Source organism: Carex rostrata, chromosome 4 (assembly GCF_964058835.1).
Source record: "Carex rostrata chromosome 4, lpCarRost1.2, whole genome shotgun sequence".
Lineage (NCBI taxonomy): Eukaryota > Viridiplantae > Streptophyta > Magnoliopsida > Poales > Cyperaceae > Carex > Carex rostrata.
Window position 1 is genome coordinate 12,806,434 of NC_135921.1, and position 24,731 is coordinate 12,831,164.

General features: G+C 33.1%; 2 protein-coding genes and 1 pseudogene across 6 annotated transcripts; 2 read left to right on the forward strand and 1 right to left on the reverse strand.

The window, feature by feature from the left end:
- Window positions 1-2,935: 2,935 nt before the first annotated feature.
- On the forward strand, window positions 2,936-10,641 carry LOC144553268 (anaphase-promoting complex subunit 4-like; annotated as a pseudogene). Its single transcript, XR_013511343.1, has 18 exons — window positions 2,936-4,050; window positions 4,311-4,422; window positions 4,728-4,818; window positions 5,245-5,325; window positions 6,008-6,213; window positions 6,622-6,699; window positions 6,802-6,941; window positions 7,352-7,515; window positions 7,605-7,702; window positions 7,913-7,987; window positions 8,074-8,253; window positions 8,742-8,824; window positions 8,923-9,012; window positions 9,088-9,192; window positions 9,413-9,549; window positions 9,645-9,899; window positions 10,041-10,122; window positions 10,274-10,641. The product of XR_013511343.1 is annotated as an anaphase-promoting complex subunit 4-like (transcript).
- Window positions 10,642-14,043: 3,402 nt separating this feature from the next.
- LOC144552909 (F-box/kelch-repeat protein At1g57790-like) lies at window positions 14,044-16,902 on the reverse strand. 3 transcript variants are annotated; one of them, XM_078300938.1, is made up of 2 exons: window positions 16,771-16,902; window positions 14,044-15,381 (listed from the first exon to the last, which is right to left on the reverse strand). In XM_078300938.1, the coding sequence occupies exon 2, from the start codon at window positions 15,373-15,375 to the stop codon at window positions 14,236-14,238; it is 1,140 nt and encodes a 379-aa protein (XP_078157064.1). In that variant the 5' UTR covers window positions 15,376-15,381; window positions 16,771-16,902; the 3' UTR covers window positions 14,044-14,235. The 3 variants fall into 3 exon arrangements, with proteins under 3 accessions (XP_078157064.1, XP_078157062.1, XP_078157063.1); XM_078300936.1 differs by having other exon boundaries at window positions 14,044-15,386; window positions 16,771-16,893; XM_078300937.1 differs by having other exon boundaries at window positions 14,044-15,386; window positions 16,721-16,845.
- Window positions 16,903-19,067: 2,165 nt separating this feature from the next.
- Window positions 19,068-22,034, forward strand: LOC144552893 (F-box/kelch-repeat protein At1g57790-like). 2 transcript variants are annotated; one of them, XM_078300918.1, is made up of 2 exons: window positions 19,068-19,328; window positions 20,696-22,034. In XM_078300918.1, exon 2 carries the CDS (start codon window positions 20,707-20,709, stop codon window positions 21,844-21,846), a length of 1,140 nt encoding a protein of 379 aa, XP_078157044.1. In that variant the 5' UTR covers window positions 19,068-19,328; window positions 20,696-20,706; the 3' UTR covers window positions 21,847-22,034. The 2 variants fall into 2 exon arrangements, with proteins under 2 accessions (XP_078157044.1, XP_078157045.1); XM_078300919.1 differs by having other exon boundaries at window positions 20,701-22,034.
- The last annotated feature ends 2,697 nt before the right edge of the window (window positions 22,035-24,731 follow it).

Sequence of the window (24,731 nt, forward strand, 5' to 3'; positions counted from 1 at the left end):
CAACGTCTAGAAATTATCCACATTTGTATACATTTTTACAAGCTCAAGATAACAATCAAAACAAAGTTGAAATGCAATAATTTTTTACATGTGGATAGATAAAATGACATAGTTCATATCCAACGGTTTTATTTTGAATTTTAAGATTTAAATTTTGAGTTATTAAAGTTTTTAAAAATGAAGGCACGATGGAGGCATTTGAACCCTCCTCTTTAAATATATATAAATATCTTATTTTTGTTGGACATATGACGAAAAGCGTGACACGTACATCGCACCGAAATTTTTATTAGTATAAAAAAATAAAGAATTTTAAAACTATTCAGATTTTTGTGTTATTTCGAAATCTACCCAAACTGTAATTTTTTTTTGCGATTTTTGAATTTCAAATCGCAAATTTTTGCCGTTTTGAACCTACTTTCCTCAAACAAAATTTGCGGTTTTGCTTTTTTTTTTTTCAAAACTCTCTTCCGACAAAAATTATTTTTGCTTTTGTCTTTCTTTTTTTTAACAGAAAAAATTATAATTTATAATTTTTTCATATTGAAATATTATAAATATTTAATATATTTCTTTGAAAATAGATAGAATATTTTATCATTTAATTTAATAGAAAGACTGCGACAAATAACTCAGATCAACATTTTTTAGGACGGATTTTTCACGGATGTAAGAAAAATTAATATATTTCTTTGTGTGTTATTGGAAAAAAAAATAAAAAAGCTTGCATTATGAGTTATTGATTCAAGTTCAAAAGTCACTTCTAGATAAATACAGAGAATATTGTGAACCTTCTAGTATATTCAATTTTTAAAAATTTGTATCCATTTTTGAAAAAAAATAAAAACTTTAGGTCATTTAATGATCGTTATTCAATAAGAATTCTCAAAATAGATACAACATTTTAAAAATTAAATGTACTAGAGGAATCACAATATTTTATGAATTACCTAGAAGTGACTTTTGAACTGCGATCAATAACTCAGAATCCAAGCATTTTTATTTTTTTTCAATAACACGCAGAAAAATATATATTATTTTTCTTACAACTGTGAAAAATCCAGCCTGAAAAATTTAAATCCGAATTATTTGTCGCAGTCTTTCTAATAAATCAAATTATATAATATTTCATCTATTTTAAAAGAAATATATTATATATTGCTAACATTTTAATATGAAAAATAAATAAATTATAAATTTTTATGCTTAAAAAAAAGACAAAATCACAAATATTTTTTGTGGAAAGTGAGTTTTAGAAAAATAAATAAAACAAAACCGCAACAAATTTATGCAGTTTAGAATTCTAAAACCGCAAAAAAAAATTATGATTTGAATAGATTTTGAAATAACGCAAAAATCTAGATAGTTTTTAAAATTCTTTATTTTTTGTATATTAATAAAAATTTCAGTACATCGCATGACATGACCACCCTCGTGAAAAAAATAACACAACACCTTACGATATACGAATTGACTCGACCACGACACTACATAACACGTAACGACGCTTACTGTTCTTATCTTTCACATTGTTTTCTCATGTGTTGATATTTTTGTCTACAAGTATATATTCGTTCAGAGGTGATGATGGACGGTTTACATAGACCAATGAGATTTTGAAAATAAAAATATTAATTTGTAATACATACACGTGCTATGCATAGTACTATAGCCTCACTCTTTATTTTATATGAATCGAGTTGAAAAAAAAATCAACGTCAAAAATTATCCCTTCGGTGTAAGTTGGAAGCTCTTGATAATTGACACCAATAAAATAAAGTTAAACTATCGTAATATTGTACATGTGTACATTAAAAAAATAAAAAAAGGTACCATACCTAACCGTTTTATTTAACATTTAAATTTTCAAATTTACATTACTAAAGTTTTAAAACAAAGACTTATAATTAATGCAAGTATTGAAGTATCTTCTAAACAATATAACTTATAATAAAATGTTGAGGAGGGATCAAGTTACAACAAGCATTTTTTACATTTTCAAAGTCCAAATCGTCGATCCAAACCGTTAGATGTGATCTCTACAATAAAATATGCTTGGAGACCAAATTTTATATTTTTTGGAATTTTTTACTATTTATTAAGATGGGTACAAAATTCAATGGTATGAATTCGACTAGTTTTTGTACCCATCTTAATAAATAGTAAAAAAAATTCAAAAAATGTAAAATTTGGTCTCCAATCACATTTTATTGTAGAGATCACATCTAACGGTTTGGATCGACGATTTGGACTTTGAAAATGTAAAAAATGCTTGTTGTAACTTGATCCCTCATCTAAAATGTTTGTTAGTTATGATATTCAAAAACTTTTATGGATGATCTGCTTATTTAATTATAATCTTATATGCACATTGCTTATTTAATTATAATCTTATATGCACATTGCTTATTTTAGTATAATCTCAGAGCATCTCCAACAGTGATTGCTTATGGATTGTTTATGTTAATGTGTCAATTGTTTTTGTAATTGCTGAGTTGTATGACTATTGCTTATTTAGTAATTATTGAAAAAAATTGCTTAATAAGAAATTATTTTCTAAAGATAAGTTGGCCACATGTTTTTCCTGGGCAAGGGATTTAACAAGTCGATCAACTTCTGCAGTCGGACGAATATGTCATCATCCGCCTTCATTACATAGTCATAGGGTTTCTCATCTCTATTTGTACCTAGTTTACAAAACAGTAAAAATATAATTTAAGTTTTTACTTTTTTGTAAATAAAATCATTATACTAGTTCATCTTATTTATCATGCAAATATAACCCTTGAAAAATAAATATTGATAAAAATGTTCAATCAGATTATTTTTATCGCATATATAACTACGTTATAAATTGTTTTTTCTTGAAACATGTTTAATTAACAGAGGAGGATACGTAACACATACCATTATACATTTGTGCAATGCTAGAGAAGAAGCTGTATGTCTTTCCATGCATCGTTCAAATTCTCCTCGCAATCCATTATGATAATATCATCATGCTTGAGTATCTCGAGTGGCACGAGGATGCGTTGATCGTCCTTATACAACCTACAGAACACATATTTCACATCTACATGTGCTGTCAGATTTCCCATTTGCAACGAGTAGACCATCCTTAGTAGGTGCCTCCTCTCATACCAATCGGCACGTGTCAAAACCCCAATCAGTAGTCTGAAATCGGGCTTCCGGCTGACTGGATCGGTGAATTTTTCTACACTGGTGTATGTGAAGCCGGTACATGACTTGACGAGCGACTGCAGGTAGAACTCCTTTGGGGTATAGAAATAGATAAATAAAACCAAGTATTAAAAGAGGGAAAAAGATTAGAATTTTGGTAGATTTAGAGAGCTTTGGTTGGTTTTTCAGAGGTTTTTTTTGGAGAGGTAGAACATTTGATGTTAGAAGGCCCATTACAGGTACAGTTGTGGTAGGAATTATGAAGTCTTGTTTGAGCATTTGAAGAGGAATGCTAATTTGTGATTTTGTAAAGCATGGAGCTTTAATTGAGTGTTGCATAGTTTTGAAGGATTTGACACTTTGATGGAGAAGAAATTAAGCTTTGGTTGGAGCATGCAAGTACCTTTGCGTGTAAGACCAATTACCAGTGAGAACCCGTTGACACCCCTAATCTTTAGATTATGAATAAAGGCATCGATCGTCTGTTGACTCCTCACTTTACTAGATTCATAAGCTAGCGACTAATTGAGCCTTTCCTCTCCTCTCCACCTTAATGAAACACGATTTCCAATGCTTAGAAATAAATCACATACTGGCGTAAAGCCAACACTTCTGCCACATGCATGAGATCGCGAATCTCGCTTCCCACCACGAAACCCAAACCACGCCTAGCGGCGAATAATTCGGCTTTTGTTTCATCTCTCTCTCCCCCTCGCACAGACAAAACCTCACTTCCCTCTAGATACTCTCTACCGCGCGAAAATGGAGGAACAGGTAGTAGAGGTGGAGATGGAGAGCGTCGGAGATGAGGCGGATGATTCTGTACTGATCCTTTTTCAGCTTCAATTCGACAAACACGTGCCTTTCCAGGTAGGCATCCCTCCATTTGTCTCTGCTGGCCCGAATCAATTTATCATTTTCCTTTTTTGTGTGTGGAATTCTTGAGGGTGAATACCAGAACTGTTTTTTTTTTATCAGTACCAGGTGTACTCTGTGCACAATCCCAATTGTTAATTTAGTATTTTTGTTTATAGAAAAATGTGGTAAGAATGTTAGCACAGTGTTTTTTATTTTTTCTTTCTCTAATTATATGTTAGAGGAATGTTGATGTGAATTTATTATTTTGTTAGGTTAAAATGGCAGAATGGAATCCAGAGAAAGATCTGCTTGCCATAGTGACTGACGATTCGAAAGTACTTCTTCATCTGTTTAATTGGCAAAGACTTTGGACTGTGTTTCCTGGTTCTTCTCTTATCCGCAAAACTCTTTTTAAGTTTTTAAGTTGTGGCTTGGAAATATAGAAACTGATTCAAAATTTCAAGTGTAGTTTTATTCCGTGCCGCCTGCTGGTTGTCATTTCAATAAAGTAACTGGTGTTAGGAATTGAGTACCAGGCCTCACAAGCCCTGTGGTGTACAAGAAGAAGCCACAATAAGACAATAAAATAAACAATTGTGTTGCTATTATATCCTGCAACAGTAATTTGGTGCTTTTAGTGCATTTGTCTTGTTTGATACCTCAACTGAAGTAGTCTGTTCTTTGACTAGGAAAATTCATATCATCTCTGTGTTGGAGTCCAGAGGTAAAGTTATAGCTCTTGGCACTGAAGACGGGTCCATATTTTTCAATGATGTCGAGGTATGCTTTATTCAAATATATTTATGGATTGGATTCAATTTGTGAATACCCTTTCATAATTGGATGTGAACCTCCTTCATTGAAAAGATAACATTTTGTGCTAAAAAAAGTAATATGTCATGTATTCATAAAAACAAAATGCTGCCACATGGAAATGCTTTGTAGAGTTACCTCTGGCCGCCTTAATGAATTGTTGGCCGAAAGCCTTTTTATCATTTGTTCAGAGTGACTCCTCAATCTTTCGCTTTCTGCCTACTGGGGATAACTTTATCCTCCTTTGATTGGTTGTATAGGAAAGTATATTAATTTTCATGGGCTTTCTAATCTGGTTTAAATTATATACAGGCTGCATCTATTAATTCAATTTTTTCTTGAGGAGTTATAATGTAACCTGTCCTCCATTCTAATAACTCTCATATTTCACAGAACGGTAAAATGTTGAGAAGCATGAAGATGCATGATGTTGCAGTTATCTGTCTTAATTGGGAGGAAGATGCATTAAAAGTGGTACGAGGAATAATCTATTACTTGCATAATACAGAATCTTTCTCACAAAATACAACCCACTGACATTCAGAACAGTAAGTCCTCAGTTCCACGTTTTAACTGATATAAGAATTGGTAGCAATGCAGCATTGTCTCTTTTATTTACTGCTTCAGAGAGCTCTGTGACACTGCTACTATTTGCAACTCGAGGAATTTCATGTATACCCCTCAAAAACCTTGAAATTACGTATTTGGCCCTCTAAACTTCATAATATAATATTTACCCTTGTAAATTTGAAGAACTCACAAATTATACCAATTAATTACCTATTCTCTTTAAACTCATTCAAAATTTGTCAAATACCTATTTCTAAATTTATATTACTCATTCTAAATTTATAAAATACCTATTTTACTTGTGAGGGCAAATGGTTTATTTTCATACCTGTGACACACACAATGACACAAACATATGCCTAAATGCCACTGTGTGTAACAGGTAGAGAAATGACCCATTTTCCCTTGGAAACCCTTTATTAAAAAAAAAAATCCTTTTTTTTAAATACAAATGAGTTTCTGATCTGATTCTGCCAATTCCTATTGATTCACCCAATTCGGATTCCATGATCAACTTGCTGAAACCATGATTTGCAACTTGAGGAAAAGAAGTTTCATCTTCTTCTTCTTGTATTATATTATATAGGTTGATAGAGACAACCACTTTGTTTATGAGGATAGGACAGCTCATTTCTTCGCACCTCCTCCACAGGTCTAAGTGATGGCGACCTAGAAGAAGCTACTCAGCAACTGTCAAGCGTCTCCTGCCAGCACTTTAATATCCTGTGCAGTGGCGATCGTGATGGCTGCATTTGCTTCAATATATTTGGAATTTTCCCCATAGGAAAAATTGTAAGTTTCTAAACCTTTAATTTAATGGTTGTTTCTGTTGTTATCATTATGATTAATTTTTTGCTTGTTAGTATGACCTGGTGGTTCCAATAATGGCTAGTTTGGTTGTTGGACGTCCATTTTTTTTGCATTTTGCTCTTTGATAATTTATTGGATTTCAAAGTAATATTACAGTATTTCAGCCAAAATTTGACACTATGCACTTCGAAATTTTTCCTGCTGGCTCAGCCAAATTTATTATATGCATATAGCGTCATTTGCAAAAAGATGCTTGTAAGTTTATAGGATAAATGCAATTCCACTGATCTGCCTCAAATTTGTGATATTGGTTCTATAGCTTTAAAGAATTCAAATAGTTTGGACCGAATATTAAAACACTTGGTACTTTCCTCCATCTTTTCATTTCAGAACATCCATAGCATCGTTCTTCCTAATTGCTTGGGTACGAACTATCAATATCAACTGAAGAACGCGTCCATAAGCAAGGTATCCGTGTTATATGTATTTAAGAAATTAATTTTCATTAGAAATGTCAAGTTTGAAGAGCTTGAATCCAAATTCTTATTTTTCTTGCCATTTTTCCTTTAGGTTGCTTTGTCAAGAGACCTCTGTCGACTGAAAGTGCTATGTTCTGGAGAACTTATTGAATTGGGTACAAACACAAACAGCAATGATACTTCAGTTGGTTTACACTGCTTGAACCTGGACACCTCAACTTTTTTCAACAGGTGAGCCTGATCTCTACAGGTGCTTGTATCATTTTAGGTTTTTAGACCTGATCCTGCCCAAAAATTAATCAAACGAAGAGCTCAAACTGAGTTCTTGTCCATACAGGTTTGTTACTTGATGGTACTGGAGCTACAAGAGCGTTTTAGTTTATATTTTTTTTTAAGGTTAGTGACCTAAATGCCTACTAATGATTGTATTAATAACTGAAAAATTAATCACAACACTTAAATATAAAAACTCATTCCAGAAAATAAGTCTCTATTCTAGTCTTAACCCTCTCTATTCTAGATCTGCATCCTTCTTATTGCCCTATATTCCTCTCAAAATCTGAAAAATATTACTCTATTCCAGATCTATATCCTTCTTATTCTCCTCTGTTTAAGTATATGATGATTGGTTCTTAATGTAGGAAAAACGAGCTGCATCAGGCGGCTCAGCAAGCATCAAATATAGAGGATTTGGTTGAAGTTGTGCGTGCATCTATTTCAGTCATGTCAAAACAGTGGGCGGATGCTATGAACTTGTTCAATTCCAAGTTCGGAGTTCTCGCTTCATTGATCACTGACCATGGTAATGTGCCTAATTAATCAAACCATTTTGGATGGATAATTTTAGGTACTGTCTCAGCATTTGATTTTTATACTTATGCAGGGTCTTATTCTAACCCAGTAACCCGCAGGACAAATTTTTAAGTCAACATCTCGGGGTCCGTACAATCCCTGCACTGCAACAGTTTCTATTGAATTCTCTCGGGGAAGCGGTAGCATAACCTTCTACTTTTTTCTGTTTCGTTTGATTCATTACTTAACCTTGATGTTGGGATTTTGAAGCCTTTTTGGTGCGGAATTAACATTTTTGAGCCTCTTTTAGGTCACAATGCTTTCGCAAGTAACCAAACAAAAAGAAAGATAAGAAATAAATTTTATGTAGACATAGATTTCAACTTGTTCTTTTGGTTGGTACATAATAGGGGGTGAAGCGCCTATCGAAGACTGTTGATAATGCTGGCAAAGAACTTCGGACTGTTCTAAACGAACACCTTCAGGCATGCCTTTTCCTTTTTTTACAGGCAAGTCCATGAAAGAAAAACAGAAATAAGGATTGATACATTTTATATTATATTTCTGGTAGCCTACACTAGAAATAATTGGATTCAGAGTAGGAGAACTAAGAGGCCTTTCACGGTGGCGAGCTCGGTATAAAAGTGTCGGTTTGGTTGAGAAGCTTATGGATAATGTCACAGAAAGTGCCGGAATGCTTCTAGTCCAAGCAGAACGGTTTTCTAGGGTTCTAACAATAGTCCTGTTCCTGGCACTTCTTTCATGTTGTCAATATTTTCCTGCTGTCCTATACTTTTTTGAGTGAGGCTACAGCACTACGCATAGTGCATATTGGTCTGTACTATAGATCCATATTTTCATTTTTAAAGTTCAAATTAGTCAATCCATATAGCTCAAGATGATCTCTATATGAAAATGCACTCAGAGGCCATTGTTTTTTTTTCAGAACTTTGTTACTATTTTTTTAGATAGGTAGAAAATCACGACTTGTTGATGGTCCAAATCTTTAGATCAAGTGATTTTCTAGCTATCTAAAAAATGTAAAATTTGGCATCCAAGTACTTTTCATTTGAAGATTGTACTGAGCGGTTCAGATCAACTATTTGTACTTTGAAAATGGAGATATAAATACATAGTACGGACCTATGTGCGCTATCTTTTTACAGAGCCTCACTCGTACCTTTTTACCCCTTTGTAATCAGTTTTCAAAGATATGATTCCTTTGAATGAATCTTGCAGTTCCAGAATTTCTTCAATTAGGTTTTGAAATGCACCAAGATTCTTCTCCAAGAACCAATAGATCAAGTTCAGCAGGCTATTAGGTTAGATTGTTGGTGCACCTTTTCTTATATGCAAAAAGAACATCATTACCTTGATTTGAAATTCCATTGCACTGCTGACACACTCTCTCTCTCTCTAGTGAGCTTGTGGTTGTATTTCTGAAGTTCCTTTTTCAGAGTGACCCTGTTGAGCAGTTATTGGATGCAAAGTGCAGTGTAGAAGTTGATAGGTAAGTGTTTTCTTTTTGTGTTTCTAATGCTTGCTTAATTTAATATTTTTGTTTCATCGAGTATAATCTTTATAGGGGAACTATGAAGAGAATTGAACAGCTGATAGCGTTTGGAGGATACAAGGATAGAACCTTCTTGGAAAGAACTTTAGCCAGTGAATGCAATAAACTGGAGCAATGGTACCCGTTATTTCTCTCACCAATATGCAACTATATTTTTAATGTGTTTCTTTTTTCTTTCTTTTTTAAAATTTTTTCTTCGTTATGTTCTACCAAACATAAGAGATCTGAGATTTTGTAAACTCTGATCCTAGCTCTAGATATCCTGAGATTTTTGTGAATATGAACATAAGAAATCTAATGTAAATTGTACATTGTTTTCTCCATTAATTATTTCCAGCTTGAAGGAGGCTTTTTTAATGCCATTCAGCACGGTTTCTGAAACAGTTGCTTGTAAAGGAATAGCACCGCTCTTTCCTGTTCCAACCCGTGTCATCTACATCGCCACTCATTCCAATGTCCATAAATTACTACAAGGTTCTATAAGACTTCAATTTTCTTTTTGGTACAGTAAATTCTTCACTAAGCTGATCATAGTTCTTGTGAAATTACTAATTTGCCTTAAAATGCAGGAGGAGATTGACGGATCATCTGAACTTGATAAAGCTTCTCGTAGTTTGACAGATTATACGTGCTTTAAAGTACTTGATGGATCTTTGGGCTTAAAGAACTGTATTGGTATTATAAGAGGCTTCATGACTGGCTTGAATCCTTCTATGGATAGGGAAGAATCGTGTTTAGATGCTGTTCTGGTGCATTTACCAGATCTGACGTACACACAACCACCAAGAAAGGGAGAAAAAAGAAGAAAGAAAAATAAGGAGGGAATTTAACTTGTTACACTGTCTGGTTTTTGTGTTTTGATCTTGGACATAAAAAACCCTCCATGATAAAAAAAAGAAAAAGCCAATACACTTTTTCTATTATTCTTTTATTTGCAAATTGAAAGACATTTTTAAATTGAGCAGGATTCTGTGATGAGCTTGGACCTCGATATTGGAAAATTCCGTGATATACCTCACCATGTAACCGCCCCATTGGCTGTTAGTGGTAAAGTAATTGTTACAATTTCTGTTTAATGTTGAATTTCAGGCTTTTAAAACAAATGTTTGCTTTTTTTTAATGTTCCTAATTGTAAATCCTTCCTGCTTGAGCAAAGATGTGTGACTAAAGCTGACCTTGAATTTATTTGCTTTTGCAGCATCAAGAGGCCTGGCTTGTGTTTTTTCGTCTAATAGGCATGCACTTGTTTATATACTCGATGAAGATGAGGATGAGATATCAGAAATGGAATGAGCCTCAGTATAATTCATTTAAAACAGTGCCTTTGAATTCTTCATGGTGTCAAGTGAAACCCATTTTTGTGCATCCACAAGGTTGAGAAATTCCGTGAAAAACGAAGTAACAGCTGTGTTTACTAATGTATGGGTAGCCACTACCAGTTTCATCAAAAAAAAAAAAAATGTATGGGTATAGTCGGAATTGCTAGTTTAAGGTAAGTATTTAGGTTTACCTTGTGTGAACGTTGCATTTTTTTTCTCCTACTTGAAATGGAATGTTCTTTCATTTATTATCCATTGTTTATGCGATGGTAAATTTTGATTTGTCGAAGTCTTAACTGGTAATAATGTTTTTGAAAAAAAAAAATACAAAAACAAAACAAATAAGCAACAGATGAAACATTGGTAGTGAGCGTCTATTAATTTACAAACCAATTAACTGCATTTATTATACGCGTACCCACATCCAAATTTAATCTGTATTATGTCAAAAGAAAATAAAATAAATTTCCTCCTGCACGGTTGTAATTCGTATCCTCTGCATTAATGGAATGTGCATTAATAGATGTGGACTGTCTGATTGAGATCTGCACTAATGTTAAAGGGTCATGTGCGTTATAGGTGTGGGCCGGATTGGCTCCGTCATGTGTATTATAGGTGTGGGCCGGATTGGCTCCGATCCTGATCAGATGGCCGAGATGCAATTAACTATTATTTTTTGAGTCAAACGCAGAAGATGCGGAGTCGGAAGGTTGCCTGTACAATTAATAAACCAGTTATAAATTGAAAGAAATCTGTGACCGAATATACATGTCTATTTCAATATCTTGTAGAGGTGCAAACAGATCGGATAGTGCTAGAACCGTATCCATATATTTTTTCCGGATACAGATCGGATATTGATCGAATACGGATACAGATCGGATATTAAACGGATACGGATACGAATACAAATACAAATATAATTCGGATTTCTAATTCAAAATATATATGTTATGTTTAGAGATGCTACCTTTATCCGGAGAGAGGAGATAGGCAACAGGCCAGAGGAGGAGGGAGGCTGAGCAGAGAGGCGATGGCGGAGAGGCGAAGGGAGAAAGAGAGAGAGATTGGATTAGGTTAAAGGCGACATCGCGAGGATCTGAGTGACTATGAAATCGATCTGTTCAAAACCTACTCAAACGAAACGAGTTGCTCAAAACCGGTCCAAACAGACTTTTCAAACGGGCCACTAAATAAATCTAACCAAACTTTGTTCAGATCCTGTTCAGATTTGATCCACTGATAAAATTTACATTGAACTTGAACTGAACATTGAACCCGTTCGTATTATAACTCGTCCGAAATTTGTTCAGCAATTATTCAGTCCAGTTTGTCAACGGACAACCCTATCCAATTATCATCCCTATTCGGCTCGTACAATATTATTAATTCATGCTTGCCAAATGCCAATATATATTAGGATACCAAATAATGCTTCAGATAAATAAAAACAATATCTCAAGTTCGCTCGTATCATCAAATAATCATTGTTTCTCTCTCATCACTTGGGCGGATTATTTCTATTTTTATTTTTTGTTTTTTTTAGACTTGGAACTAAATACAAAAATAAAATAAAAATTTAAAAAACAGCCTCTTACGGACATCAGCAAGTCACCAATGCAAACAAACTAGGAGTTTGAAAACAAATAAATGACTAAAAGATCCAAAAGATCCAAAAGCACATCAAATAGTCACTAGTAGATAGCACTTATGCTATAAATAATTCACGTATGATTAAAACTAATACATAAAGACAAAACCGGGTACTCTCAGATTCTATTATAAGCTCGGTGTTGTACTAAAGGTATATCAAACATACCCAAAAAAAAAAAGAGAGAGAGATTTGCCGCTACAACCTCCTCATCACCTCACCACAATAAACATTTTTTTTATGAAACTCACATTAATAAACATTGAAAGAAGAAAAAGAAATGAAGACAGGAAAAATAAAATTAATGCTATATACATTTTTTTTAACCTTTTTTTTTAATACAAAACTACAAGACCAGAATTTGACAATCAATACCAATATCAAGTCAACTTTACAATGACCCATTTTGAACTGGTTATCTGTTACAGATGACAGCTGCTCTTCCAGCGCATTTAGTAGATCCAAGTACCTTCTGAATTCTTCGTGTGACTGTTCAAATTTGTAAAAGCATTAGCCAATAATGCATCATATATATGTAATGAACAAAATTGATGCTAAGGTGATATAATAGTACAAATAAAGTATTCTAAATTTGGGGACCTGGAGAGTCATGCTATACCAGCTGAAAAAGATCAACCAAATCATAAAAAAGAAAATTTTTAAATAATCTGCTATACCAGCTGAACAGACCCCATCTCCATATACCTGCCCCTCCGCGCGCACGACCACCCCCTAAATATACAAATAATACGAAGGAAAATAAAAGGAGATTACCTCAGCACGACGAAGTAGGGTTGCGAGTACAACGATCCACTCCTTGAACTTGACAGAGCAGATATGAGCTAGTAAGAATTCAGCATCCAGCCGGCTTTGCAGTGTATCCATATGAAGCTGTCGTGAGAAAAAAAAAAAAAAAAGAGGATAGATTAGTATATGATACTGACATGAAACATTCTGGCAAGAGCGAGGCTGTGGTACTATGCATAGAACAGATTGGTCCGTACTATGGATTACCATATGAAAATGTACATGCAAACAAATTTACATTTTTTAGAATTTGTTTACTATTTTCTTTAGATATGTAGAAAATCACTACTTTTGAATGGTCTGGAATTTTTAGATCTAAGTATCGAAAAAAATAGTAAAAATATTGTAAAAACGGTAAATTTGATCTACAAGTACATTTTCATATGAAGGTCACGCTGTACGCTTCCAATTGATTGTTTGGACTTTGAACTTTTGAAGAGTAATGCATCTTCAAAAGCAACCAAAGACAAGGAATAAGTTTGCTGCACTATATTTTCCATTTACAAGAATAAAAATAGGAGAGAAGTCAAAATGCAAAAACCTTTCGGCCAATCAATTCCAGGGCTGATGAAAAATTATCCAGCCGAGCAGAAGCCAGTTTTTCTCTCTGAAGGTCTACAGAGGTAATTGCATTTTTTTTAAAAAAACCATCAATCTCATGTTTTGAATAAACTATTTTCCTTTTCTGTTCTAATTTTTTAAGACCTTTCATTGTACATCTTTTTTTTTTTTTTTTTTTGAAATACCGATAGAGGCTATCAGTTGAACTACAGTTTTTACCAAGACACTTGACATCTATTATTATATCGCTTTGTATTCATTGTACATGTATCAAATGGGTCTTTACAATACATAAAAAACCTCTTTGGTTAACATTTTTTTATAGAATCTAGAAGGTACCTGGAAAAGTCTGGCACCAGTACACAAAAAATAAAAGCATGATGAAGGCAAAAAAAACATCTATTTGTGACACAGTATCATCCAGCTTTGAGTTATTTAAGTTTTTAAAAATGAAAGCATGATGAAGACAAAAAAAATGGAGGCATTTGAACCCTCCTCTTATTACTTACATTAATATTTTCTTATCCACTTATATGCTCACATGCTATTTGATTGTCCTCATATATTTGTTATAATATCTTATACATCTGCTTGAGCACCTTCATTTTCACATTTTTCTACTCCAAGAGCAAGAGCAAATATAAAAATTACACTCATAATAATTCAAGTATTATATAGTAATACAGAAAGAAATTAAGAACCAGAATTAAATATTTTTTGAAGCTGAAACTAACAAAATGGAGCCTGACAAATTTAAATTAAATTAACTTGTAATTAAGTAAGACTACTCTTAACCAATTAAGGGAAGCGTGGAGCAGCTAGCTACCATGGATTTGGGGTAAACCAAATGGGTGCACCTACACGACTGTGGTGTATTTCGGGGGGATAAAAGGTGCTAAATGTTTTCTCACTCGTGTTGAAGATACCCATGTCAAATTTTCCAACAAATAATGATTTAGCTACCTCTGTAAAATAGATGCTCTTGGTTTTGCATTTGTATTTGCAGCCTGGAACTAAATCATTTGGATTAATAACTATTGAATCATTTGTCCCCAAGAATATTGCAGCCTCGCCAATAGTTTTACTCCTGTAAACTTTTTTCTTCTCAAAATCAAGTCGAAGGATGTTAAAATAGCGTGTCTTGGAATGCCATTTTCTAAGAGTCTTGGAATGCCCTTTTTCAAGACATATCCAATCCACCACCCTCTCAACAAGTAGTAAATTTCCAAAGTAGTCCACTAGGTACCTCTCTGATGTGGGATCTCTTAGCCTTATATGAAGAGATGTAATATCATGCACTTTAGGATCAGGTTGAAAATCCAGGAATAAAAGTGCGTTATGATTGGTTACAAAATAAAAATGTCCATAAAAATATATGACATCCTTTATCCTTGGTGCACTTATTACCGTCCAAGATGAATCGCCGGGCTTCCAAAAAGCAGGTACACGCTTCCAACCAACCAAGATCATGAGCGTGAAATCAGGTCTCTCCTTTGGATCATGAGATAAGATGGCCTTCTGTACAATAATAACCTGCAACTTTTCAAAATCCCCATAATCAACGGGAACATTCTGATGGGCCGGTAAACCAAGGTTGTCTTGAGGGAAGAGTGGTAGCTCATAAAACTCACGAGTGAAAGGGTTTATCAGGATGCCCGTGAGTTTGATATCGATGGCAATAAGCCATCCGTGTGAAGATCCACATATGTAACGACCGTACAACTCTGGAATGTCCATGGCATAGTGCTTATCTTCTGACAAGTTGTAAAATTTACGTTTACCGGTGCCAGGTTCATCTCCCAGCACCAACCACGGCAGCTGAGGAGCTGGATAGTGTCGCTTCTGCTTTGCTACTAATCTCCAATTTTTGCACACAGCGCTGAATCGGTGATGATCTGTGAGAGGCAGGAAGCTGGTTATGCGTTCCAGCGCGTCATACGCCATGTCCGACCAACAAGTCATGGCTCCCTGTACTGTAAGTTGGTTTATAATTAATTCTTACAATGGAAAAATAAGCAATTAGGAATCATGACAACATATATACTAACTCTATGAATTTAATTTCTTAATCATCATTGAACAGGGTGTTAATTATTGTGAAAAGCCAACGGAATATTTTTTTTTTGTAAGATTTGAACAATATGTGATATTGAATATTATAGCACACAGAGATATACTTGGAAAAAAATATCAGAAAGTTATGTGTTCCTGCATGCTGGCAGTGGATATATCCAGAAAAAATAAAATAAAATAAAAACAGACCTTTTTTCTGGTTGAAGATAACACAAGGACAAAAATTGGTGCAGGAGATTGATGAGATAAAATAAAATCCTCAAGTAATTGCTAATTAATTAGTGCAAATCAAAGAGGCGACCGGATTAGTATTTATAGGAGGCGACAGCAAGGTTACCTAATTATAAAAGGGGCTGCTGCATATTTTCAAAGCACAAATTCAACTATTTTTTGCCTTTCATATTAAATTATGTTATAATTAGGATAGTTAATAATTGCTTATAAGTTGAAAGAAATCAGTGGCCGAATATATGTCTATTTCAATATCGATAATACCTTACCTTTTTATTTCATTCAAATTTCATTCTGATTTAAGAATCTTTATATTGGTCATTTTCTAATTAAGAACGAAAATGAATCAAAAGGGGCCCCACTATTTTCAACGCACAAATTTTCAGCTATTTTTACCTTTCTTAAATACTTTTTTTCCCTTTGTTTCTAATTAAATCATGTGGCAATTAATAAACCAGTTATAAATTGAGAGAAATCTGTAACCGAATATACATGTCTATTTCAATACCTTGTAAAGGTACAAACGGATCGGATAGTGCTAAAACCGTATCCGTATATTTTTTCCGCATATAGATCGGATATTAATCGGATACGGATAAGGATCGAATATTAAACGGATACAGATACGGATACGAATCGAATATTTTTTGGATACAAATACATATACAAATATAATTCGGATTCCTAATTAAAAATATATATGTTATGTCATTACAAAATATATAGCTATAATTAAAATTCACCTTTGTCAAATAGCACTTAAGTATCATATGCATTTATTAGACTGAACATTATAAAGTTTTAGAAATATGCTTAATATTTAGTCTAAAACCCCATTCCTAAAACAAGATCACAAGACCGCAAATCAAAAAATCCAACAAAAATAGTAGAAATTTAGTGAATCAAAATCTAGAATCCAACAAAAACAGTCCAAAATTCAGTGGGACAAGAGTAATAATATTCCAACAATAATAATCAAAATCAAACAACCATAGCTCTGTACCTCATAAGGTCTTAGTAAGAGAAACTTGAGGAACTTGAGAGAAGAAGTACCGTTGAGAGAGGAAGTCGCCAAATTCAGTTAATCGGAGCAGCAATTCAAGAATAATTCGTGGAAGTTTTAAGTGTCGCTCCGCCACAATGAGAGAAGAAGTCCAACAGTTGCTGAGAAGTAGAATACAGAAGTTAATTTCGAAGATAATTTTACCGGGTTAGTATCGTGTAGGTAATACGGGTCTGATCGGAATGGCCCTTTCTCGCTCAAACAAGAATCTGAATTGAAATTCATTCTTAATAATCTGATCATAACGACTGAAAGAGGAGAGAATGATCTTTTAATATCATCACCCCTATTTGATTGCATGATCTTTTTTACATGTTTGAAAATATAAAATGCTTTGTCACTCAGAAATATGTTTTATATGGTAACTTTTTTTTTTTTGTATGATATGCACTTCATCACTAAGATTTTTTTAATCCTTTTTTATTTACTTTATGGGCATGTTCATGATTATGTGCAGGAAGAATCACATATTCAATTGATCTCCACATAAATACTTAGCATCAAATAAATAAATAATAGATAGTTATGTGAAATTGTGAACCATATTTAGAATGGTTATATAAAATATTAGAAAATAATTTTATTTCAAAATTGATAATGCATCCTCAAATAAAATAAATTTCCAAAACCAACGTCAATGTAATAATATAATTTGAGTAAAGCTAGGGTGTGACATGCTCACCAAGAAAGTTTGGTGAGCATAACTCCAAAAGTATATCGGATCGACGTCAAATGCTGAATCCAAACCGTTGAAATCGATGTACTTCATGAGTGATGCATATACATGCAAAATTTTGAAAGTTTCGAGTTTATTTACTACACGGTCAAGTGGTCAAAGAAATAATAAAAATTGAATATATAAAATAACTTATAATAAAATGTTCGTTTCTTTGACCACTTGACCGTGTAGCAAATAAACTCAAAACTTTCAAAATTTTGCATGTATATGCATCACTCATGAAGTACATGGATTTCAACGGTTTGGATTCGGCATTTGATGTCGATTCGATATACTTTTGGAGTTATGCTCATCAAACTTTCTTGGTGAGCATGTCACACCCTAGCTTTACTCATATAATTTTACATATAAGATGAATTTGCGTTCTTTTTTTAAATAGAAAAGATACATGAATTTGCATTCAACGCAACATGTCATTATGTAATATCGTCTTCATATGTTTGTATGGACAATAAACTCATTTTTAAGGATTAATTCATCAATCAAATGAATTAGTTTATAATTTTACAAACTCATTTCAGATATTACATAGTAAAAGAAAAAAAATGTTTAAAAGTTAATTAATCAATCATATGAATGACTTAAAGTTTGAGCTTTTAGAATGGTCTTTTTAAGGTACCGTAGATTCAATTTGATCATTTTTTGTTGGTCTTACCTTTGTACTCAATCTAAGTCCCTCAACAATTTTGTGAATCTTTTTAATTAAATAAAATAATTTTCTCTATATTTTAATTTATTTTCATTCTTGTTTAAAAAAAGAAGAATATATTCTAAAATCTGAAGAAATTTTGGAACAAAAAAAAAGGGTAAACGCAAGGTAATAGGGGTGCAAACGGATCGGATAATATCCGTCCGGATCCGTATTTGATTTTTTTCGAATACAAATACTCAGATGCGGATAATTTATGGATACGTATATTACCTACACAATACGGTTTTAATTTTCAGAAACAGATACGGATACGGATACCTTAACTTTTATTTTAACGGATTCTCTCCAAAATCTGACCTTTCAATATTACCTACACAATACTAACTCGATAAAATTTGCAGAGAAGAAGCAGATACGTAAACAAAGTTCAATTCATTTGAGTTTAAAAGAATTGATTTAGAATTGAATTTTAATGATTGGAATGATTAAATTAAAAAAAGAATTGATTTGAAGGTAAAGAAAAAAGGTCATAATTTTCATTCAAATTACAATGCATGTTATTGAAAATTTCACATGTCGATTCGCACTCTCTCTTCCTCTCTCCTTCTTCCCTGCTTCCCAGCCCGCCCCATAAGGCCACAAGTAATCAATTTCTCCTTCTCCGTCTCCACTACTCCCCAGCCCCGACATCCAGTCCAGAGCTTTCTTCCTCTCTCTCTCCATTGCTCTCCTGTGTCAACTCAAAGAAGATAAGGGTAAAAAGGACTTTTCACACTGGCAGAACAAATTCTCGCCAAATACCGTAATTTTTCCCGTGATTTCTTCGCATGATATGGGGCTCCTGAAATCCCGTCGAATCATTTCTATTCTCGTTTCTCTCCTCTTTCAGTCGTTATGATCAGATTATTAAGAATGAATTTCAATTCAGATTCTTGTTTGAGCGAAGAAAGGGCCATTCCGATCAGACCCGTATTACCTACCCGATACTAACCCGGTAAAATTCTCTTCGAAATCTGACCTTTCGACTTCTGTATTCTACTTCTCAGCAACTGTTGGACTTCTTCTCTCATTGTGGCGGAGCGACACTTAAAACTTCCACGAATTATTCTTGAATTGCTGCTCCGATTAACTGAATTTGGCGACTTCCTCTCTCAACGGTACTTCTTCTCTCAAGTTCCTCAAGTTTCTCTTACTAAGACCTTATGAGGTACAGAGCTATGGTTGTTTGATTTTGATTATTATTGTTGGAATATTATTACTCTTGTCCCACTGAATTTTGGACTGTTTTTGTTGGATTCTAGATTTTGATTCACTAAATTTCTACTATTTTTGTTGGATTTTTTGATTTGCGGTCTTGTGATCTTGTTTTAGGAATGGGGTTTTAGACTAAATATTAAGCATATTTCTAAAACTTTATAATGTTCAGTCTAATAAATGCATATGATACTTAAGTGCTATTTGACAAAGGTGAATTTTAATTATAGCTATATATTTTGTAATGACATAACATATATATTTTTAATTAGGAATCCGAATTATATTTGTATCCAAAAAATATTCGATTCGTATCCGTATCTGTATCCGTTTAATATTCGATCCTTATCCGTATCCGATTAATATCCGATCTATATGCGGAAAAATATACGGATACGGTTGTAGCACTATCCGATCCGTTTGTACCTTTACAAGGTATTGAAATAGACATGTATATTCGGTTACAGATTTCTTTCAATTTATAACTGGTTTATTAATTGCCACATGATTTAATTAGAAACAAAGGGAAAAAAAGTATTTAAGAAAGGTAAAAATAGCTGAAAATTTGTGCGTTGAAAATAGTGGCCCCTTTTGATTCATTTTCGTTCTTAATTAGAAAATGACCAATATAAAGATTCTTAAATCAGAATGAAATTTGAATGAAATAAAAAGGTAAGCTAATATCGATATTGAAATAGACATATATTCGGCCACTGATTTCTTTCAACTTATAAGGAATTATTAACTATCCTAATTATAACATAATTTAATATAAAAGGCAAAAAATAGTTGAATTTGTGCTTTGAAAATATGCAGCAGCCCCTTTTATAATTAGGTAACCTTGCTGTCGCCTCCTATAAATACCAATCCGGTCGCCTCTTTGATTTGCACTAATTAATTAGCAATTACTTGAGGATTTTATTTTATCTCATCAATCTCCTGCACCAATTTCTGTCCTTGTGTTATCTTCAACCAGAAAAAAGGTCTGTTTTTTTTATTTTATTTTTTTCTGGATATATCCACTGCCAGCATGCAGGAACACATAACTTTCTGATATTTTTTTCAAGTATATCTTTGTGTGCTATAATATTTAGTATCACATATTGTTCAAATCTTACAAAAAAAAAATATTCCGTTGGCTTTTCACAATAATTAACACCCTGTTCAATGATGATTAAGAAATTAAATTCATAGAGTTAGTATATATGTTGTCATGATACTTAATTGCTTATTTTTCCATTGTAAGAATTAATTATAAACCAACTTACAGTACAGGGAGCCATGACTTGTTGGTCGGACATGGCGTATGATGCGCTGGAACGCATAACCAGCTTCCTGCCTCTCACAGATCATCACCGATTCAGCGCTGTGTGCAAAAATTGGAGATTAGTAGCAAAGCAGAAGCGACACTCTCCAGCTCCTCAGTTGCCGTGGTTGGTGCTGGGAGATGAACCTGGCACGGGTAAACGTAAATTTTACAACTTGTCAGAAGATATGCACTATGCCATGGACATTCCAGAGTTGTACGGTCGTTACATCTGTGGATCTTCACACGGATGGCTTATTGCCATCGATATCAAACTCACGGGCATCCTGATAAACCCTTTCACTCGTGAGTTTTATGAGCTACCACTCTTCCCTCAAGACAACCTTGGTTTACCGGCCCATCGGAATGTTCCCGTTGATTATGGGGATTTTGAAAAGTTGCAGGTTATTATTGTACAGAAGACCATCTTATCTCATGATCCAAAGGAGAGACCTGATTTCACGCTCATGATCTTGGTTGGTTTTAAGCGTGTACCTGCTTTTTGGAAGCCCGGCGATTCATCTTGGACGGTAATAAGTGCACCAAGGATAAAGGATGTCATATATTTTTATGGACATTTTTATTTTGTAACCAATCATAACGCACTTTTATTCCTGGATTTTCAACCCGATCCTAAAGTGCATGATATTACATCTCTTCATATAAGGCTAAGAGATCCCACATCAGAGAGGTACCTAGTGGACTACTTTGGAAATTTACTACTTGTTGAGAGGGTGGTGGATTGGATATGTCTTGAAAAAGGGCATTCCAAGACTCTTAGAAAATGGCATTCCAAGACACGCTATTTTAACATCCTTCGACTTGATTTTGAGAAGAAAAAAGTTTACAGGAGTAAAACTATTGGCGAGGCTGCAATATTCTTGGGGACAAATGATTCAATAGTTATTAATCCAAATGATTTAGTTCCAGGCTGCAAATACAAATGCAAAACCAAGAGCATCTATTTTACAGAGGTAGCTAAATCATTATTTGTTGGAAAATTTGACATGGGTATCTTCAACACGAGTGAGAAAACATTTAGCACCTTTTATCCCCCCGAAATACACCACAGTCGTGTAGGTGCACCCATTTGGTTTACCCCAAATCCATGGTAGCTAGCTGCTCCACGCTTCCCTTAATTGGTTAAGAGTAGTCTTACTTAATTACAAGTTAATTTAATTTAAATTTGTCAGGCTCCATTTTGTTAGTTTCAGCTTCAAAAATATTTAAGTCCGGTTCTTAATTTCTTTCTGTATTACTATATAATACTTGAATTATTATGAGTGTAATTTCTATCTTTGCTCTTGCTCTTGCTCTTGCTCTTGGAGTATAAAATGTGAAAATGAAGGTGCTCAAGCAGATGTATAAGATATTAGAACAAATATATGAGGACAATCAAATAGCATGTGAGCATATCAGTGGATAAGAAAATATTAATTTAAGTAATAAAGTTAACATTGTATAGTATATTATAGGCCTATTCGCATATCAGTAGATGATTGTTGGAAAAAAAAAAGAAAGAAAGAAAAGATAACACTTATGTGTTTGGGCATAGTTATATGGCACAATGATATGCATAGCTTATGCAAGAAAATCAGAAGAAAGCTTTCACTGGCTCAGCTAAGGGGCATTTCTGTCCATTTTTTCTTATAAAAACATAAATTTCCAACAATTTCACCATATAAAGTATTGTTGAATCTTGTAATTTGAATTTCTATTATTTATATATATGTCATTTCAGTTTTTTTAACATACTAAGTATTCTTTTTTCAAATCCTTTGTTGTAATAACAAGGATTTGAAAAAGTTGTTGAGTGGCTTCACCTCTAATCCTTTCATTAAAAAAAAATACACATAAATAACAATCCTTAAATGACATGCATGTTTTTTTATATATATTTTTACACAAAAGTCTCATATAAAATGATATATTAAATGACAAATAATATTTTTTTAAATATAAAAAAATGCAAAGAAATAAAAACATAACTAATCAATTATCAAGTAATCTAAAAATTACTTAAAAGACATTTTAAAAATGAAAAGAAATTAGAATCAATTATAAAGATGGTACAATTTGCATAAAATAGAAGAAGGTAACATATTTGATTGGAGGGCAAATGTTCAATCTAAAATTTATCTTTTAATCACAACCATTGATAGACCAGCATATCTGCGTGCTTAATATAAGAATGAAGATATATAATTTGTTCGATCACATGAATGAAAAAAACAGCATATCATTCCTAAGTTTGTAATTTCCATGTATATAAACAAAAAATATTATCAGTTTTATATGAGAACACATTAAATTATTTCCTAAAGTGTAATATAAACTCATTTCAGTTTAAGAAAGAGATCAATAAATTTTAATCCTTTTTAAATATCTTTCTAATTATCATAAATTTTTTCATAATGTAATTAATACATTGACTATTAGATATATTTTGCGATTTTTTATTTTATTTTACATTGAGGGATTCCTTTACGACATTTTAGTTCTCACAGAAATATACATAGTTACAAAATTTACATGGAAATACATAATTCAATTGAAATTTCAAGCATTGAACCATCAAGTTCCATTCATAACAAATTAAGTTGAGGTATGCATTTAACGTTTTTTTTTTGTAACTTTTATTTTATATGTAATATATCAAACTCAAATATATTGATTAATTTTATAATTTTTTTCACTTCATTTTGATACTTATAATGTATATGTCTATTTTAACTAAAACTGTCTGAAATATTTATCAATTTAAGTATAATGTAAACAATTTATTATTTTTTAGCATGATTGATGTAATTTTTTATTGTACCGTTTTGTTGTACTTTTGTCAATTAGTAGAACAATAACAAGGCTTGCTGCCAATTTGGACTTAAAAAATCAAATTCTCTTGAATTTATTTAGTTGTGATGAATAATGATAACTTAGATGAGGCTCTTGAGGTTTATATCATTCTCTAGAAAGAAATCTAGTCTGCACGAATTTTAAAGCGGATTGGATGGTCGAGATTCATTAACTCAAAAGATTCCCTTTTGAGTTAATGCGGAGGATGCGAATTCCTATCTATGAAGTCATTTTCATGTTCTGAAAACAGAAAATAAAGAGAGAATAGTTCCATGAGATAGAAAAGTTGCATCATTTAAAGGGGAATGGAAACAATATATGAATGTCAAATCACATTGCAATAGCGATCCAACTAGGTAGCCAGGAATTTAACAGTACCAGCTCCCCAACGTGTGGGTTTTATCCGTGTCTAACGCCTTTACCGACGAGTTGTAATACGAACGGGCCCAATATTCAGTTCATGTTCAATTTAAATTTTATGGATGGATCGAATCTGAACAGGACCTGAACAAAGTTCGGTTATGTTCAATTAGCAGTCCGTTGGAGAAGCCCATTTGGACAAGTTTTGAGCAGCCCATTTAAGTAGGTTTTGAACAGATCTCACTCACGCATAGAGGTGCTACTTTTACCCGATTACCCGGATCCGATCCGAAACCGAACCAGATCCGACTCGGAACCGACCCGGATCCGATTAATTTGGATAGGGTATGGTTTAAAAAATATAACCGGTTAAATTATGGGTATGGTTACAAAATTAATAATTTAATATCCGATCAGGATCCGAACCGGAACCGATATTGTAATGGTTAGGATATGGGTTTCATTTAATTATCTGACCCATAACCGAACCTGACCCGTATAAATACCCGATAAAACATATATTAAGAACTATTAATATATAAAAATACAACTTTGCATATTAATTTTTGCATAAGCCGTGGTGAGCCCAGTACTTTTTTGAATATGAGAAAATAGAATGTAGTGGCATGTTCACTATGTTTATACACATAGATGAATGCCAAATTTATTCCTTCTATAATAGCCGCATTAATTTTTTAAATAAAATTTATTACTATGGATACATCATTCAATATTTGCCTTGATATCCTCTGCATAATAATGAAAATTTATTGCTCTCATTGATATG